Source organism: Parambassis ranga, chromosome 14 (genome assembly GCF_900634625.1).
Source record: "Parambassis ranga chromosome 14, fParRan2.1, whole genome shotgun sequence".
NCBI classification, from domain to species: domain Eukaryota; kingdom Metazoa; phylum Chordata; class Actinopteri; family Ambassidae; genus Parambassis; species Parambassis ranga.
This window is the reverse complement of record NC_041034.1, coordinates 2,024,065-2,043,198: the sequence shown is the minus strand read 5'-3', so window position 1 is coordinate 2,043,198 and position 19,134 is coordinate 2,024,065. Positions and strand designations below refer to the sequence as shown.

At 45.0% G+C, this 19,134-nt stretch overlaps 1 protein-coding gene across 1 annotated transcript in view; it reads right to left on the bottom strand.

Annotated features, from left to right (window-relative positions):
* LOC114445785 (polypeptide N-acetylgalactosaminyltransferase 10-like) overlaps window positions 1-19,134 on the bottom strand; it is a 67,316-nt gene that overhangs the window by 14,608 nt on the left and 33,574 nt on the right. Inside the window, exons 5-7 of the mRNA XM_028420996.1 lie at window positions 7,160-7,345; window positions 6,844-7,027; window positions 827-944 (exon numbers count right to left, since the gene is read on the bottom strand). Coding sequence (XP_028276797.1) covers window positions 827-944; window positions 6,844-7,027; window positions 7,160-7,345 — 488 coding nt within the window. The remainder of the gene's footprint in view (window positions 1-826; window positions 945-6,843; window positions 7,028-7,159; window positions 7,346-19,134) is intronic.

Genomic DNA, 19,134 nt, shown 5'->3' with positions numbered 1-19,134 from the left:
CCCTCTTAGGCACATCTTGCCTTAGACCTTTCACCAACACGACCACTATGCGTCCGCTTCACATGTTTAAACCACCAGAACCTGGCCTCTCTGACTTTGTCCCCAAAACAGCCCACCTGAGCTGTCCCTCTGATGTGCTCGCTCTGACCCTGTCTTACAGACACAGACTGAAAGATTCGACTGTTGCTGCATTCAACACTACTGATGGCTTTATTGAAGATGAAACTACGTCAGCAACAAAAATGACATGATCATGTCCCTGCTTGATGAATACATTTCCCCCCTGACCTCACTAGTATTCACTGTTGTATCTGTTGCAGCCAGGTGTGAACACTTCTGGTGTATTTTCATACACATATACTGAGATTGCTCAGCACTCGCAGAGCGCGATGACGATGATGCTTTGTGGATTCCTGACGAGGTCGTAATATGTCTATACGTATAAAATATTGTAACTACGTAGAAAATATATTGTTTGGAGGCAAGCAAGAGCTTCAATAGAGGGCGCTGTGGCTCTTCTGGGTCTGTCTGAAGGAAGTGATGGTGGGACTGATTTGTGTTCCTGTGTAATGTGAATCTCAGTTATCCACACCGCCCCGCCCCCCCCTTCCAATCACTATTATTAATATTTTTGTTATTATTAATACCGTGGAGGCTGGCACAATGACAGAAAACGCCTTATTACCTGGCTACGCCTGTGACTTCTGGTACAGAACTTCCTAAAATGTGGTACAGGGTACAGAGGTCAAGCTGTGTGTGTGTGTGTGTGTGTGTGTGTGTGTGTGTGTGTGTGTGTGTGTGTGTGTGTGTGTGGAGTCACTTTTACCTTAAAGGAGATCTCGTACTGTTCTCCTCCCCAGATCTCCAGACCCGTGTCGTATCCTCCCAGCTCCCAGAACCACTTCCTGTCCACAGCGAAGAGTCCACCCGCCATCACCGGTGACCTGGAGGACACACACACACACACAGTCATAAAGGAAAATCATTCCTCATTGTGTGACCACAAAATAAGTCATAGATATTTATGAGTATTTATGAAGTACATTCCACTGTAACAGCGTGAATTACTGCCAGGTCGACGGCTGTATTCAAACATCAAATCCTGCTTTGTACGAACACTCCTCCTCCTGCGACCTGCTAAATCAAAAGAACCTATTTTTGACCACAGAGGATTAAATGAAAAGCCTGCGAGGTGATTCAGGCTCTGCTCATGTTCCTCTGTGTGTTTAGCAACCCAGTGACACTCACAGCACAGCAAAACCAATTAACGCATCTGAACCATTGAGAATTCTGACTGGTGTGACAGGCTCAGCGGTGCCAAACAACATAACGATCCTCCGCTCAGAGTGCAGAGGGAGCTCCACCCGCCGGTGGAGCAGAATGGAAGGGTATCGAGCGGCTCCTCATCAGGACGCCACCGTCAACTGCTAGAAAACAGCAGCAGAAGAAAAAGAAACTTTTTTTTTTTTTTTTTACCCAGAGGGAGTCTGGTGCAGTGAACTATGACAAAAATACAAGAAAGATGAGATGTTAGGATCAAACCGTCCCGCTGTGTCCTCATCAGACTGTGACCACGTCACAGAGTGGAGGCTGATCATACACTGGTCCTCAGAATAGAGATCGGTTAGATCGATCGAGACGTCCTGGATTCAGGATGCACATTAATGCAGTTATAAAACCTGCAAGACAGTGGGTGGGGCGAAAACACCACCCCACACACGCATGCAGAAACAGCTCCGCAACCGTCCAACAATCCCTGCACTCCACACACACACACCTTGTATAGTTTGTGGCAATTCAACGTGGAGTACACCTATGAGCTGCTAATTCAATTCAAAAACATAAAGGGGTTAAACTGAGTAATAGAGACACTTCATACCAAACAGACAAGTGCAGTTCAAGTGGCACCATGACGACCGGCCGGGTAAAGGCTACGATAACAAGAAGAGTCAGCCGCTAAAGGAAGAGCAAAAAAAAACACATTTATACCGGCGATGTCTGTCAACTGCTTTTTACATAATTAGTGCAGATTTAACTAAAATTCAATTTCGTGAGATGAAGAAATTTCCCTTGAGGCAGTGCTGAGATATTTATTATGTTCCCAAGTGTTGGAATTTGTCAAAATTGATAATGGAGTCTGTGTGAACGCTCGTACCAACTTGGAGGAAATTCTGTTGAGATGGTCACAAGAACGTGACAGACAATCAAAGCAAGCGCAGAAACCTGCAGATCCTCAAGTGTCCACTTGAGGGCTGGCTCCCAAAGGGGGTCAAATCCCTGATAGACCTCCAATTCAAACGCAAACTGACTTCATTGATCAAAATAGTTCCATAAACCGTGCGGCTTATCGTTCACCTCGAATGCCTCCGTGGACACTCATCATCATGGCGCCAACATGGCGACTAAAAACCACCTCAACAGGAAACCTTTGACATTCATCCATCTTTATTTACAGGGGAAGAACATCAGAACATTAACATGCAGTGACGGCTCCGTGATGCAGACAGAGGAGCTCAGCAGACATCCTTCACTTTATGTGAGTCTTTACATATGTTTTTAAACTGGCTTGATTTACCCGACCGGCTACCAGTGTGTCTGAGCAGCGTGTTGACCATACTGCTGGAGGAAACACACACACACACACACCGACTGCCTGGAGCATGCTGAATGAAACGCACAGATGGACAGACCTCCATGAGAAGACAAAGGATAAACATCAGTGGCTGCAGGGGTACTGAGGACTGGTGTGTGTGTGTGGGTCAGTGGAGTGTGTGAGCACACAGGCACTGATTTGTGGGGTGGAGATTGTTAGCTCTTGTTCACCGGAGGGAGAAAACATAAACACACTCCACCTTCCTGAAGTGGTGTGGAATGAGACACGCAGCAGCTTCAGGACAGGCGGCGCTGCTGAAGACGGGGATCGTTTAACCGCAACCAGTCGGAGATTAATTTAAAAGGACAGCAACCACGGGCATGATGGCAGCCACTGTGGAAGGAAGCTCAGCTAAACTTTTGTAGCTTAAAGCAGCTGCACTGAGATGACACAGAGCGACGTACAACACTTAACATTAGGAGAGTCCTGACCACAGTGTGGTTTGTGTCATGGTTACCTCAGGTTATTGATTATTGTCCTCGGTTGGTGTGGAGGTCTGACAGTAGCTAGCATTAGCTAACCAGCAGTGACAGCTTTGACAATGACTTGCTAACAGTGATACAAAGGAGGTCATGTTTGCATGTCAGCTGTTAGGGCGGCCATCTAAAGAGCGTAGAAACGTTATGTACAGTCTGTGTTCCATCTTGTCTTTTGAAGCCTGTTGGGCACTGTTGCACCTTTAATAGAATCGTGGAGCGTTTTGTTATGCCTGGCATCAAGAGGTGGTCAGAGGCAAATCGACTCCCACATAACGCCAGGACACGCCTCTGACTGTACCATGCCAACATGACAAAGGCAGCAGCATGTGGGCTCCATTCTAACAAACAAAAGAGCAAAGGTGGAATAAGGAGGAGGACTTCAGAGCAGATTTATACCACCGTCTTCTTCGTGACAGAGATCACTGCCAACAAAACATGGCTGGTAATTCTCTCAACCTGCGTGCTTGCATGGCTCATCTTCTGACAGGATGTGAGTCTTTGTTATCGCTTCACTGAAGTAAACGACTGAGACCTGACATTCTTAATAAAGACAAGTCCTTGAGGTTTTGAGCACTTTCCAGTCTCTCTCTTTCCCTCGGCCTTTGTCCATTCAGAAGCTAAGAGCTCTGGTCATGTGACCTTGAGTTTAAAGATGATGCTAGCAACTAGTGGGTACTGGCTGAGTGTTGTAGACCGGCAGAGTGGATCATGGGGTCAAGGATTTCTGTAACACCTGCACATAATAAGCCTGACTCAATCCTGAAGGATGCACAGGTCGAAGGATGCGGCCTTCAGTCAACACGTGTCCATCCAGCATGCAGCCACTCAGTTAGGCTTATATCAGTTGGGCAGCTATTTTTAGCATCACAATTATCTTGATAAATCTTGTGTCCTTGCTGATACCTCTGTTACTGTACGGATGTCCAAACGATACGAGCATCGGCTGCCTGATGTCAGTGAGGTCCGACTGTACAAACATTCACGAACAACAGGTTCAGTCCTTTGTCTCCACTCCAAAACCCAGGCGGACTTGATTCAACATGCTAATCAGCTGACCTAAAGTCAACACTCACACTGCTGCTCTCTGTGTTGCTTAGCAACGCTTTTGGTGACAGAGAGAAGATGTTTAATTGGAGTTATTGGATGAAAGCTGTGGTACCTGAGAACTTTTTTAAACATTTGTTGAGCAGTGAATCCTCGACTTCTTCAGCGCTAACGTTAGCTGATCTGTCAGACCGGTAATAACATCATACAGCTTTCTACATATAAACAAATCAGAAATTCCCCCCCGTGTCCACCATCCATCACAGCTGCACCTGGTGCTTAGAGCTAATCACCAAATGTTGCGTTCCAGCCGGTGGTATGAAGATGTGTTGGCCTGATGTGCCTCACAGACGGGGAACTGGCTGCAGACTCTCAGTCTTGCTTTGTTTACACTCACTTTTAAAGATGCCATTACATTTATATTGGAGAGGCCCAAACACACACACAGACCATCTGCTGGCATCAGGACCCCATACAGGCTGCTTGTGATTACCTATCTGCACACACACTGTGAGGTACAAGCTGGTCATCAACCTGAGCGATAGCGGCCATAAATGTGTTCCTGAAACTTTAATTTCTCTTTTCAGATAAATAACAGGAGATATTCTGAAGTTTAACTTTGTTTTTAAGGAAATCAAAACCAGATGTTTAATCAAATCAGCTGCAGATCAGCTGAATACTCTCTTTTTTTAGAATATTGTTAGTGCCAACAATCGACTTCGGAGCTTCAATTTTGGACATTTAAGGACACTGAACATAAGTCAAAGGGTTTAGGGCAGGGGTGCCTCAACTTTTTGGCTCAGTGGCCTAATTGAAGCAAGAAAATTGTCATATGGGCCAGTGTGAATTTTACATGCTGGCGACCAGGGGATTGCTTTTTTCGATTATACATTGCCGTTTTTACTATGCTGTCTGCAGGTAGATCTAAAAACTGTCTGATCTGGATACATGACAGTTAAAATAAAATATATATTGAATGTAAATAAATTAATTTAAATCAAAACTTTACTGACCAGAATCAACTGATAAAATGTTTGCATCACAGTGGTCCCTCGCCATAACGCGGTTGACTTCTCGCGGCCTCACAGTTAGCATAGTCCATAGACCAGTGTCAATCAAATCAATGAACAAGTCACACAGGTGGGGGTCACTTAGTCTTTGGGTTTAAACGTGTGTATTTCTACTGTGGACCACAGTACTGCCACGTATTATTGATTTTATGACAGAGCCTTTTGGGCAGGTTTAGGTTAAAATTTCATCAGTAATAAATCTCATCAGCTTCATTACTGTGATTACAGTACTGTAAACCTTCTTCTAATGCAGCAATCCAGGGCTTTCATATGTCAAAACTACAAGGGAACATCACTGACTGAGGGGTCAGAGGTTTCCATTGTTAAACAGGCCTGCATAAATCCACTACTTTACATGCAGAACCAGTATAATTCTGCACATTTTAAACCACTTTCAGCTCATCCAGATGTACAACACAGCTGCTGGTCTTCCTCATTTACCGACAAGTGGCTTTCTGCTTGAGGAAGAAAAGATTTAACTCAATGGTCCATGAATATTCCAACTCACAATTTAGATTTAATTAGAAATGCTCAAGTTGATATTCTCTATTTCAGACTACTGACCTTGGGGAAAGAGAGTCGAAGCCTGAGCTCACTGCTAAATGAAAGGCTGAAGCCCAAAGGAGGGACGAGAGAGAGGGGGGGGGGGGCAGAGAGGTGATGGCGTTGACAAAAGAGACAATGACATGAGAACAGGGACTAAATCATACACACACACACCTCTGAGATGGATTTTACCATCCCGCCGTGTCTCATTTCTCCACTGTAGCAATGTCAATCAGAATGAAAATGAAAATCTTTGTGCCTCAAATTGGATTTGCACTGATGAAGGTCATTTCATTGGGCTAGAAGAGCAGACTAATTCACAAAATGAGGATTGATTCTGATTGTTCCGCAGCTCATTTCGTCTTCTTTAGTTTCTGATGTTCCTGCAGCACCGCCACCCCCCCGATGATACACACACACACACACACACACACACACACACACACACACACACACACGTCTTTGGCATCCAAACATAGACAAATGTTGTCTAACTAATCCCTCAAGGCCTCACAAATGGAGTGTCTGGCATCACATGCGGAGGTATTTGTCCCCACAAAGAACGTCCTATTTATTCTGCCTTCCATTTACTTAAAGGTTACCTGCAGTATACATGCAGCTGCATGCCGAGGAAGCACACGGTGGTGGACCTAATGTAGTATACAGTGTATAAAATTAGCAAATATTATTGGTCCATGGCCCACAGCCCAGCGTAATACCATCTTTGTACCACTAGATGGTCTTGTGAGTCAATTGAATGGCAGATGGTCTGAACCGTTTCCTTCACCTACTCCCTGTGTGAGCATAAAGCGCACATGTACACACACACGTGGTCACAATACGCTCGCACAGATGTCGACTGTATGGGGCACGCCGACTGAGACCAAGCGTCAAAGAGAAGGAAGAACCACCGACTCAGCTGAAATTATGTTGAAATTTTGCAAGAATTATTGCAAGACATCGCTCCTTTATCAGGTTGAAACTAATAAAATTTTTTGCTCGTCTTGCAAAACACTTGACCTGACCAAATGTCGAACATAGCTCCACTCACTCAAAGGGCTCGCTGGGGTCGTCCTTCTGCAGCTCCGCAGGGATGGGGATCCGTTTGTAGTACATCTCCCAGTCAAACGCGCCCCGCATGGCGTCGCCTGCCTGCGTCTCGTAGCCAAAGTTGTCGTGGTCGATGACGTCGATCATCGGACACACGATGGTCTTCCTGTTCTGGGCGATTCGGTCTAAGAAAGGAGGCGGACGTGTTGGATCCTGATCGTGTCATTCAAACCAGAAGTACTGCCTGAATTTCTACCTTCCGGCTCCACACAGAGATTCAGAGCCAGCATGTGTGTGTTTTTGTGTGTGTTCCTCACCCAGCAGCGGCGGCAGCCAGTTGACGTTGGCCTCACAGTGGGAGTCCAGGAAGGTGATGACTTCTCCTTTGGCGGCGGCGGCTCCCAGCAGGCGAGTCCTGATCAGACCCTCCCTCTTCTTGGTCCTCAGGATGCGGACTTTGGGCAATCGAACCATGTACTCCTCCAGCGCCGCCTTCAGGTGCTCTGAAAAGAAACCGAGAGCAGAATTTAGAAGAACGTGATGTGATCTATAAATGAGATGAATTTAAGACCTGAACAGAAACCGCCAGCCATCACCATCAAACAGAACATCTGCCGCTGCCACATGCTCCAGACTAAAATGTTCCCCTTCGGACCTCTACATCACACTCACTCCCATCCTGGGACAAACTTTATTTTTTTAATATCTTTACAGCAGTCATTAGACTGGATGTTACCCTCAAGAGAAGCAATCCAACCGTGAGGAATTTAATCGTCTCTTTCTAACGTGCAGCCTGTCGGCAACAAAAACCTGGCGATGCTTATCATCTTTACCAAATCTGACACCGTGTCCTATAACGATCGCTTCCGTTCATCGGAGCAATTTACTCTATATGTACAAAAGTATGTGGACAGACAGCCACCATTTGTGTCTGCAGGCATGCTCGTTTCTGGTTCTCCGTTCAGCCCATTAAACATTCGTAATGTCTGATAACGGGTGATGAGGTCAGGACGGGCAAGTTCTTCCACAACGTCATTAACGCTCAGTGAATGGAAGTTCGAACTGTTCGAACGGTTTGTCCATCAAATGTCAGAATACACTGATTGATTAATCATGGACAATCAATCAATAACCAACTGCAGATCTAGTAACCTGCAGCATTTACATTTAACACAGTGTCCATATACCAAATACCAATATAATAAATGGTCAGCAAATACAGCAGAAGGTGAAAACACAGACATGCAAAGACAGGGCAACTGGAAAGAAAGTATCAATCACTCTGAGAAAGCATCAATCCATCACAGAGGGACTCACTCTCGTCCACACTTTTCTCCCATCTTTCATCACAGCTGCCCCTGACAGAAATCAATCTGGCCTTAAATGGAGCCTGTAAATCTCTCTGCTCAAATGTCAGGTCAGCTCTGACAGGTCAATATAAATAAAAACACATGAACGTAGAGCCCATGATTCATTCGCTGTGTGTTGGGAGTCATTAGAACATCGTTAAAGTATGTATTCATACAGCCAATATCAGTCAGGCTTCCATCATCTGCTGCTCACGCTCTGTCTGTCTTCATGCGTTTCCTTATGTTAATGCTGTCTGTCCAGAGTAACCAGCTGTAAACTGTTCACCAGCATCCAAAGCTGCTGTTTGAAATACTGAACTACCACTGAAATATGAACTTCCTGCTTTATCAGCGTCTCTCCTGCTAAGCCTTTAAGAACAGGGCAGCAGGTTAGAGCTGAGGTCTTTCAATCAATCAATCAACTGCTCTGTCGTTAATTTACAACTTTAATCCCACTTTTTTTTTTACTTTTTGACTTTTTGACATTTTGTTTCCTTTAAAAATTGATTACTTCCAGGGATTATTCATTTTGCTTCTTGTCAATACGTGCATTTGTGAGTTTCTTTTCGGATCATTTTAAGACCCGGGGGCTCCATCATACTCTGAGTGAGTGGCTGTAGCCTGCTGAGTCTCCATGGCTACGGTCAGCAAACATCAGTATGGGTAAGATAACATAAGATAAACCTTTATTAGTCCCCCACAGGAGAAATCCACAGTGTTACAGCAGCCAGGCAAGATAGAAGCACACATCATAAGAAGAAACATCGTCCGTCCATCCATCCATCCTGCAGGGTCACAGAGGGCTGGAGCCTATCCCAGCTATCTACAGGTGAGAGGTGGGGTGCACCCTGACAGGTCGAAGAAACAATATAAAAATAAATAGAAATGAATAGAAGAAGAATGAATGCTTGTGACGTGTGTCCACAGACACCATAATAATAATAATGGTATCCACCTGAAAACATCAGACAATCCAAGCTGGATCTTTTCCCAAAACCTGTGCCATTAATCTCAGACTAACGTGTGATGTCACAAATAACTCACCACCGCAGCACAGTGAGGTAAATAAAGTCATATTACAGCTTATATTGTAACTTCAGGACAGTAAATGGGTTTTTATCTTTTTCTTCTGTGTCTAAACTCAAAGGAGAAGTTTCAAAGGACTAAAATAAAGGCCATTATTTGCAGAATACAGGCAGACAGGCCTCACATTAATAAAATATTACCTCTGTCAGTGTTCCTCATTGATAGGGCTCCTTACAAATGGCCTTGTGTCACACAGAAACACCCCCCGCCCCCTCCAACACGAGCACTAATTGGATTCTGGATATCAGAGGAGCAGCAGCGGTCCTTCCACACCTTCACAGAATAAAACGTCTTTATCTGCACTTTGTTGTTTCCTTCCCCCTCTATCCTCTCTCTGCTTCATCTCTTGGCAGCAGTTTCCTGTTGGGGGGGGGGGGGGGTCCCAGTGGACAGCTGAGGACCAGCCAGCAGGCCCCCCCCCCCCCCCATCCTTCACCTACTCTCTCTTTCTACTGTGATTTAAAGTAATTAGAGTAAATGACAGCCCTTCTCGTCCAGTCAAAACACCTCCATCACTTCCTCCGACAGGACCAGATCCAATCATTAAAGCAGAGAGAAGCGAATTAGAACAGAACAGTAATCAAGAGCCGAGTGAGGAGTGCTGTCTGTCAAACTGTCACAGAGGTCTCTGCTGGTTAAGCCTGAAGGCTGCGTTTTGGGGATGCAGCCTGCCTCAAGTCCTCCGGCTCAGATTACATTCCGTTATATGTGCGAAAGAAACATAAATTATTTGTTTTACAGCCAAGAGACAAATTATTTATCTGCTTGACACAGTGCTGCCTCTGGTTATTACAGTAAAAAAACGTGAAATGAGACAGCGGCTGTGCTGTCCACACTCTAATTCGGCTCAGATCAGATATATAGAACGTTAGATGTGAGCAGACACTTGTTATGCTCCCTGCCGACACTCCACTCAAGTTTTATTTTCTTCAATCTGCACATAAAGGATAATGTGCCCTGTTCAGATTAAGGACTCTTCATCACCCTGAAGGGGGTAAATGCCTTATAATATATATATGACTGCATATGATCTCAATTATTACTCAGCTATTCATTAAATAAATCATTAATTTCAACTAAATAGTTACTTAAAAATTGTTTTGTTGACAACTGACAGTCAGTTACACACATTGTGGGGCCAAAAAATCTGGATCGCCCCCTGGTGGCTGGTTGCAGAATAGGTGATAAACCCCACCTCGTCCATGTTGTGCTTGGGACACAGAACTAAAAACTAAAAGTTATTGTTGGCTAAACACAGAGGGAGAAACGCCACAATAGCAAAGACACCACAGACTCTAAATCCAAGATGGTGGTGTGATTTTCCTCATTTTTGTACCATGGGAGGAGGCAGAATTGTGTTATCCTCCCTGGGGAGGTGTTGCGGGCATGTCCCACTGGGAGGAGATCTTGGGGGAGACCCAGGACACAGTGGAGAGACTAAGTCTCTCAGCTGGCCTGGGAACGCCACGGGATTCCCCCGGAAGAGCTGGAAGTAAGAGGGAAGTCTGGGCGTCTCTGTGAAGATGGATGGATCTGTGCCTCATCTGTGTCTCTTGCTATAGAATGTATATTATAATGATGTGGTTCTGCAGAGACCAGAGCGCCTTTAAAACTTGTCACCTTGTGTGAGTTGTCCCTTCTACAAAGGATACCAACAAACACCCTGTGTGCTTTTATAGATGCAGCATGCTAACATTAGCTTGTGCTGCACACTGAGGTGTACAGCTGAAACAGAAGTCAGACCGGAAGCCAGAAAGTCATTCAACTTCCAGCAGTACAAATTAGTAATTCGCTGCTGACACAGATGCAAATATATGGTTAAAAGTGAAAATCTGAACACAGACCAGTGTGATAAAAACTAGCTAAGAAGCCATAAACCATCTGTGTTAAAAATGTATCTGAGGAGTACTTACAGGAGTACTAAGGTTTTGTGGGTCTGTTTCCCATCCACTAACAGAGGAGATTTATGATCTATACTGCAGCCAGCCACCAGGGGGCGATCCAGAGGTTTAGGCCCCACTTCAGGGGATCTTTATATACAGTTTATGTCTCCTGTAATAGTCAGAATTTGGAGACATTTGGAGACTTCTTAATGTTATATCTCATTGTGAGGTGCTGCATGTGACGACTGCGACACAGAGCTCAGCCTGGTTAAAGTAAAGTAAATGACCCTATAACTTTCTAATCTCTAATTATTCCGTTTCATAATGACTCATTGGAGCATTAATATGCTGCAGGGTTTGAACATTGGAAAAATAGCTGTGGGGCCGTGCAGGGTCAGGGTCACCCTCAGAGGAAAAAGGCCAGCCTTCACCTTCATAACACGGCAATAAATCAGCCCATTAGCTATTAACCACCAGGAGATTGATTCAACTTTCGCCCTGCACAGGGCGATTCTTACATAACCCCTCCTAATGACAGGCGCCGAGATTAAGAAATGAACATTTGCATTGCATGTACAGAGCATTCACAGAAGGAGAAAGGTTACTGCGTCTAATTAGGATTGGTTAATTCGACCTGAATAAATTGGAATACAGCGTCTCTGCTTTGCTGAAAAACTGTCGAGGCTATAAATCACTCTAATGAGAGCAGGCTGACGTCGGCAAACACGTTATTAAAATGTGAAATCCAGGACATGATGAGCGCTCAGACGCCATCGATGCTCGGGTCACTCCGACCATTTACCGAAACAAACACTCCACGAGTCCACAGTTCTACCTTTAACAGATTTATTTTGCTTCAGCAACCACGTGCTTCCGTTTCATCCATAAACACAGTTTCTCATTCCCTTCCCACAGCAGTCGACGCAAGGGGGGGATTTTCAATTCAATTAACCTCAAATTACAGTGGATCCAACACGGCATCCAAATCTTGTCTTTCCAAGGTGCTGGATTACTTCCCAGAAGTCTTGGCGCGGCACCAAAGAGCCAAGCTGCTAATTTATTCCTCCAAAATATTCGGCTGGTCCTGTGAACTCCATCACACATCCCTCCCTTTCAGCCCGGCGCCAGGCTGGAAACATCAGAAGCAGAAACAGAAACAAAAAAAAGAAAAGGAAAGAAAAGGAAAGGAAAGGAAAGGAGGCTGTGGGAGAAGCAGTGATGATATAAGCCAGCTCAAACCCTCGCGGCTTCCCTCTTCACACAAAATACACACAGCTTAAACAGCTACTGAACTGGCAGATAAGGAATGTATTACAGATGTGCACTTTGCCGTCACATCGTAAAATGATGAAAGCAGCATTCTGATAAGTGAGAGGAGAGGACGGACGATTTCACGTTTCTGCCTTCAAGCACCGTCACAGTCAACATTAACATCTCTATCAGGGCTGCTGCTGAATATTGAAACTCTCCCAGGATGGAGTGGTGCGAGGCTGCACAAGCTTGAGCCACTGATCTCCTGCTGCAAATGAGTTGAGGGGAAACAGTGACACCTGTGGCCACGGAAAGAACTGCAGTTAACAGCACCACGTTGAGTAAGTGCCATAATCTATGGACAGAGCTTCTGTGATGTTTTGAGGCTCGGTGGGAGGCTCCGGGATGCTCTGACCGCCGCCACGTTGGCAGCATCACAGCCCGCCAAAATCTAAATACGGACAAAGAGGGGGAGCACGAGCGGAGTTGAAGAAGAAGAAGAAGCAGGAAACTCGCCCTGTGACACTAGAAGAGAACTGATCATTTGAGGCCAGATTGATTTTTTGCACCAGGCTGTAAACATGTTCATTTCTGCTGTGAAGTCGGACATTTTGAAAACTCAGTGAGAGTCAGCCAGATTTGGAAAGTAAACACACGCCCCTTTCTCTCGGAGCTCACCCCGAAGCCACGCCTCCCAATCACATGGACGCGCATCACCTGAAGACGAGCTGCGGTCTGTGACTTCGGCCATCATGCACGTACCTCTCTGGTGCACAGAGCAGGAAGAGAGTGACAACCAGCCAATACTTCGCGCAGGGTCCACCCGGAGGATTGGCTGATGTTTTTAGCGTTTTATAGCTTCCACAGATGATTCATATTCTTCATTTTAATGAGAAACTGCCGAACTAATCGGTTGCTGTCGGATTGTAAAGAGAAGTTACACTAATTTAACAAAAAGTGCATCAGACTGAAATCTCCTACCCGACCTTTAACATGGGAGTCTATGGGAAATGACTCACTTCTGGAGCCCCCAGTGGTTACAGTGTAAACTACAAGTTTTACACTGCATGGGCTTCAAGTCTGAGCTGCTTGGTAAGTGCACATGTTCACACCGTGCTTATACTGTTTGACTGAACATAAGAACCTTAAGCCTGATTTATACTCCTGCATAAATCTGTCGCCGTGGCTCTGTGCGTTGGTTTCATCCAGCTAAGCTAACTATTTTGCCCGGCAGATTGGATAATTTAAACCCTCATGGCACTGCCAGAAGAATAGCTCCATAGTACAGCAGATGGAGTGCCCCTAAAAAACCACACTGTAAAACCACAATGTAAGAGAAGCCTTAAAAAAGAAGCTGTGGAGGAAGTAACAGGGTGCGACAGAGGAAGGTAGTGGCCAGCAGTAACAGCAGCAGAGCTGCAGTCACTGTTAGTCAGTGTTAACACGGCAGCGCTGATGTTGTGTTCACTCTAAATCTCTAAACCTCATCCTGTCGAGCAGCTCTCGTACTGCTGCTGTCGACTGCTGTAAAAATATCCCTGTGGGGATTGTTAGTCCTTGAGAGTCATTGTCAGAGCCTCAGCTGCAGTCTGCCGGCCTGGACCTGAGAGTTTCGGCTTTCCTCACACACATACGGTGACACCGTCATGGCACTGATGCCAACTGTGGAACCAGGATCAGGAAAAAAAATTAGGCTTCCACCTTTTTGTCTTTTATTTACTAAAAATAGAGACTGAAGCATGATATAATTCTCATGTAGCAGGTATAAGTCACCTTTATGGAATAGTAATAATTTATAAAAGATTTAAAATCACTCAGCACCAACCACAGGCATCTAATTTGTCCCTTCAGACTGGTACCTCTTCCCAAGGTGCCGAGTGGTCGCCGTGACAACAGTGATGATTGCTGTGGACGACTTCCCAAAGGCTAAAGATCATCTAAGATTCAACCTGCACCATGAGCCATGTGTCAACCATTCCCTATCACAAGCTCACTTCAAGCAATCGGCTCAATCACTGCAGAGGAGAGTTAGCAAGAAGCAGTTAGCATCCATCCGTTATCTTAACCTAAACTACAGGGTCACAGGGTCACAGGGTCAACGGGCGAGCGGCCGAGTGCACCGGAACCAGGAACCTGGTTGTGCTGTGAGATGACAGGTTAACCATCGCACCACCCGTCGTTTTAGCTGTTTTTGTGTGACGTAAACATGAGAATAAAAAACATCTAATACCAGCTGACGTTAGTTCAATCAGTCGCTGAAGAGGAAAAACAGCAATCAGCTGAGGACATTTAGCAGCTAGCAAGCAGTTTTGTTTTTTGTTATATTCTTTTTTTGTGAGATAAATATGAGCGTAAAATAATCACAAGACAAAGCAATCAGATCAATGAAAGGCAAGAGAGGAAGGAACAACCTGCTGAGGACTTAGCACCTCGTTGTTACAATGAAAGTGAACATTTTTGCCATATTTACAAGGTAAGTCAGTGTTAAAGGCAATTATACAAACAAATGAAACTACTGCAGTCGTACAAAACCAATAAAAGCATTGATGAATCAACAATCACACCCGGACCTGACAGCACTTCCTCACAGGATGAACAATAAAACGAATAAAACTCCACTCCACTGCATTCACGTAGAGGTATTTTATAATCTGTCCTTTTTTTCCATTTGCTGAGCAGTTAAAATGGCCTCTCTGCTCTCTGGGGAAAGCTATTAAAACACAATAACAAGACAGGAGCTCAAACAGCACCCTGTCCTCTTATCACCGCTCATTTCTTTTCCCCGACTTCCTCCTGGTCTGCTCTGCCTCCTGCTCAATGGTTAACGTATGATTGTTTTGGTATTAAGATTGCCCCCATTAGGCTGGCCAGTTATTGTCACTATTATGGATGCTAATGACGCTCCTCAGGGAGGAGCTCCAGTCCTCAATTTAAACTTCAATTAAATAGAAATAGTCATAACAAAGCAGAGCGAATGTGTCTTTGATTTGTTGTTTGAACACAGACAGAATGTCTGGAAAGAGGAGAGAACAACTTTGTAATATTTCATCCAAAATTTGAGTCTGTGATTCTCCCAGAATGCCTTTCTCTCCCCATCATCTCTGCCTCTCCTGCTTGCATGCCTGGACACTTACAGGTGCTAATGAAGTCGGCCTCCCTGGAGAACAGCTCTCATCTCCAAGGTACACTCCAATTAAAAAGGAGGAAAAAAAATAAACACTTGCTAAAACATGATAACATGCTCCACTGCTTCGAGCTGCCTCTCGTGTAAAAACACACACCGCCTTTTACCCCCTGGCCCTCAAACACAGCTTTATTAGAGAAACCAAATTGGCAAATAAAAAAAAAAACCAATAAACCAGAACGTGACTGCAGAGCGAGGAAGAGGAGCGAGAGGAAGGTGGGCCCACCATCCAGGTAGCATCACGTTAGCCTCTACACTCTACACTTGATGATTAAAAATCAAGCAGTGATCAATAACTGGGCAGGAATGTGTGAAGGTTTAGGCCGTGAATGTACCAAGAAGATTTAAAGAGCTCCTTCTGCCAGGTGCTGCTGTTGTTGTTGAGCGATAAAAACATTCTCTGACTCCAAATATTTTGTGTTCCTCCATCATTAGAAGGTGAACAGGAGCCTCCGTGTACATGTTCCCAGGCAACATGCTGTAAGAGCACCAGCTGTTCACACTACACAACAAACACACAACAAACACACGACTGAAACTGAAGCATAAAACACAGACTCACAGCACACGTGTTAAAGTATCAGAGGAGTTAGCAGCATTAAAGCACGACCTCTGAGTGAAACATGTGTTAAACAAATGCCAAGATGAAAACGCTGAATTAAATAAAAACAAAATAAAAGCTGCACGGAATGCACTGAACGTACGACAGCTCCCACCGGACAGAACATGCTGGGTAAAAGAGCCTAAACCTGAAAAAAAAACATCACTTTCACTGATTAAGACATAAATTTTAAGTACTTTTAAGACGCCTCAATAAAAGTTAAAATATTAACGGTGAAAGTTATATGTTTGGCAGGTTAGCCAAAGAAATAATAAAAATAATTGATAGATTAATCAATAAGTAATCACAGCTGCAGCCACATGCTGTTTGTGGAGATGGGACGGCACTGTCAGCTGTAACACCGGGACACTGCAGGTCCCTTGTTGAGTCACAGCCACGACGTGTGTCAGCTGACACCGGGGCGCCAGAGGGTGGCCGTTCTGCGGCGCTCCGCTCGGCTTCAGCTGCATCACATGATGGAGTACGTGTACCTGCCTCGCCTACGTGGTCAGACCTGCTAGATGACAGATGGCGAGAGGAGGAAGCGGCAACATTAGCTGAGCTAACCTTGAAAGCATCGGGGAGGTTGGGAAGCCGGAGCGAGCCAGCGCTGCCCCGCAGGGAGAGCCAGGGCTGAGCATCCTCCCTGCACGGGCAGCGGAAATTCAATTACAGCCTAATGAAGAGTGAGCTGACCTCCCCTCACTGCCGCCGCCGCTCCTCCCCCCTCCTCCCCCTCCTCCCCCTCTCAGCCAGCTGAAGCTCATCATTCACTGCAGCTGCAGGTTAACAGGTCTGCCTGGTTTCACTCAGACACGCAGCATCTCTGACTGTTTTGTGTTACACCTCATTCTTTGTCCTTTAATGAGCTTTGAAGGTGTGCGATGCTAACGGCTAACAGGTTAGTCCAGTCCTGATCTGAGTCACTCAACGTCACAGTAGCTTAGCATCTTTTATTATACACCAAAACACAAAAGCAACTCCTGACTCGTCGCTGTCACACAGCCAGGAGGAGGGGGGCTGTTAAAGGTCGGACTGTCAGCAGCACCGAGTGGAAGCCGACATAAGGTGTTGGTGCAAATTTAACTGAGCTACTCCGGAAATTCAGTTCATTCACATGCTGACAAAACCACCAAATAAAATAGACTAAATAATAGATGTGCACGGGCTGCCTATTGATTATTATATCTATGAACAAGATACTGCTTCTATAACCAGATAAAACTGATTCAAATCAGTCAGCTGTGAAAAGCTGAATAATATATTTGTCACAGTGTGTGTGTGTGTGTGTGTGTGTGTGTGGGAAGGGTTGAGAGTTGCTACCAGCAATAAATGGGAATGTTTTAAGATGCGGACAGAAATATGATCTCATTTTTTGTGAGGATTTGTGTTGCTCCTCTGGTTTCCAGGCGACACATCCTCACACACATAAAAAACAAAATACGTCAGCTAACAATGGAATAACATGTGATAAGCAACCGTCATCAATCTGTGAATGCCACTATAGTGTGTGTGTGTGTGTGTGTGTGTGTGTGTGGTGGACAGTGTGCGCTACGCCTCCATCTGCTTCAGAGTGATTCACATTGATCTATGATTAGACGATCTATGTGCCTTTCAGCACAGATCGATCGGAACTGTACCCACAGACCACGACTCAATCCTCATTAATCAGCGACGCTTTTTCTTTAAAATAATTTCTGTGCATAATATGGCCTCTAATTAACGACTTAATGAAGCTGAATGATTAAAGAGGGAGAAAATAGTCACATAAAAATGAAATGATGGAGTGACAGACCTAATACACGATCATCTGCTGGTTTAAAGACCAACTAATTCACGTTGTTGCCATAGTAACCCCTGTCCAGACCTTTGTCAACACTTTCTCACCACCTGCCTTTTAAAAACCACTGAGGATTTTCATTCCTTTCCCCTTTTCTATCAGCATCCATGACTCCAGAATAGCACATTTTCTAAGGCGCTGGTCTACTTTATGCCTTTAGTGATTGGCAGTAACCTGATTTGGATGATGAGTATTTCTTTTTATGTGTGGCGGGATAATAAATAAGGGCAATAACATCAAAAAAGAAGAAGGGCGCCTGCTTCCATTACAACCGACTTTTAATTTCTCACCTGTCTGGCTGCCAGCAGCTGCAGCCCAGCACTTCACTTGTGCTTACTCAGACCGCAGCGTGAGCAAACTAATCAGGTTCAAGTTGTATTGGTCAGGCTCGCGTTCAGGTCCACGTGCTGCAGCTCAAACAGTATAGTAACATCTTCTCTCACAGTATCCCTCATTAACTGCTAAATTCATGTCTGCTTCTGTTTTTTTTGCATGATAAACGCCATTAAAGACATGTCAGACTGTCTCCGGGATATGAGGCTGACTTTTAAACAATCAAAAAGGTTTTTGAACCCATGAGACGAAGGAGGGAATAATAATCAGATGATCCATCTGCAGCCAGTGACAGGCTGTGGTGAGGCTCAGTGGGCCTCTGTCACCAGAACACCAGTGGCCATGATGGATACATCTGGACTCACACTGTCTCTGGTTTAATGAAACTGTGCTATGAAGACAAGTGAGCGCAAGAGATGAGATATGAAGGAAAAATACGAGGCTGACACATTCAGAACGATACCCATGTCTACTCTGACTCGCTTCGTATGAGACGACAAAGATAAGAGAAGGCGACACACAGGTGGTGTCTGTTTGATGTGTGTGGTTAAAAAGGGCTGCCACACACTTTCACCTCGGTCACCATGACCGAGGAAATGATCTTAGCGAGCCTCAAATGGCCAATTGAGGAACTAAACCGTCCTTTTATTTTGGAACTTACACTTAACTGATGCTTAACATTAAACACATTTTATTCTCCCATCTGCAACAAACAACATGTCAAACTGCTACAATCACATGAACACACGAGGGCAACAAACAGGA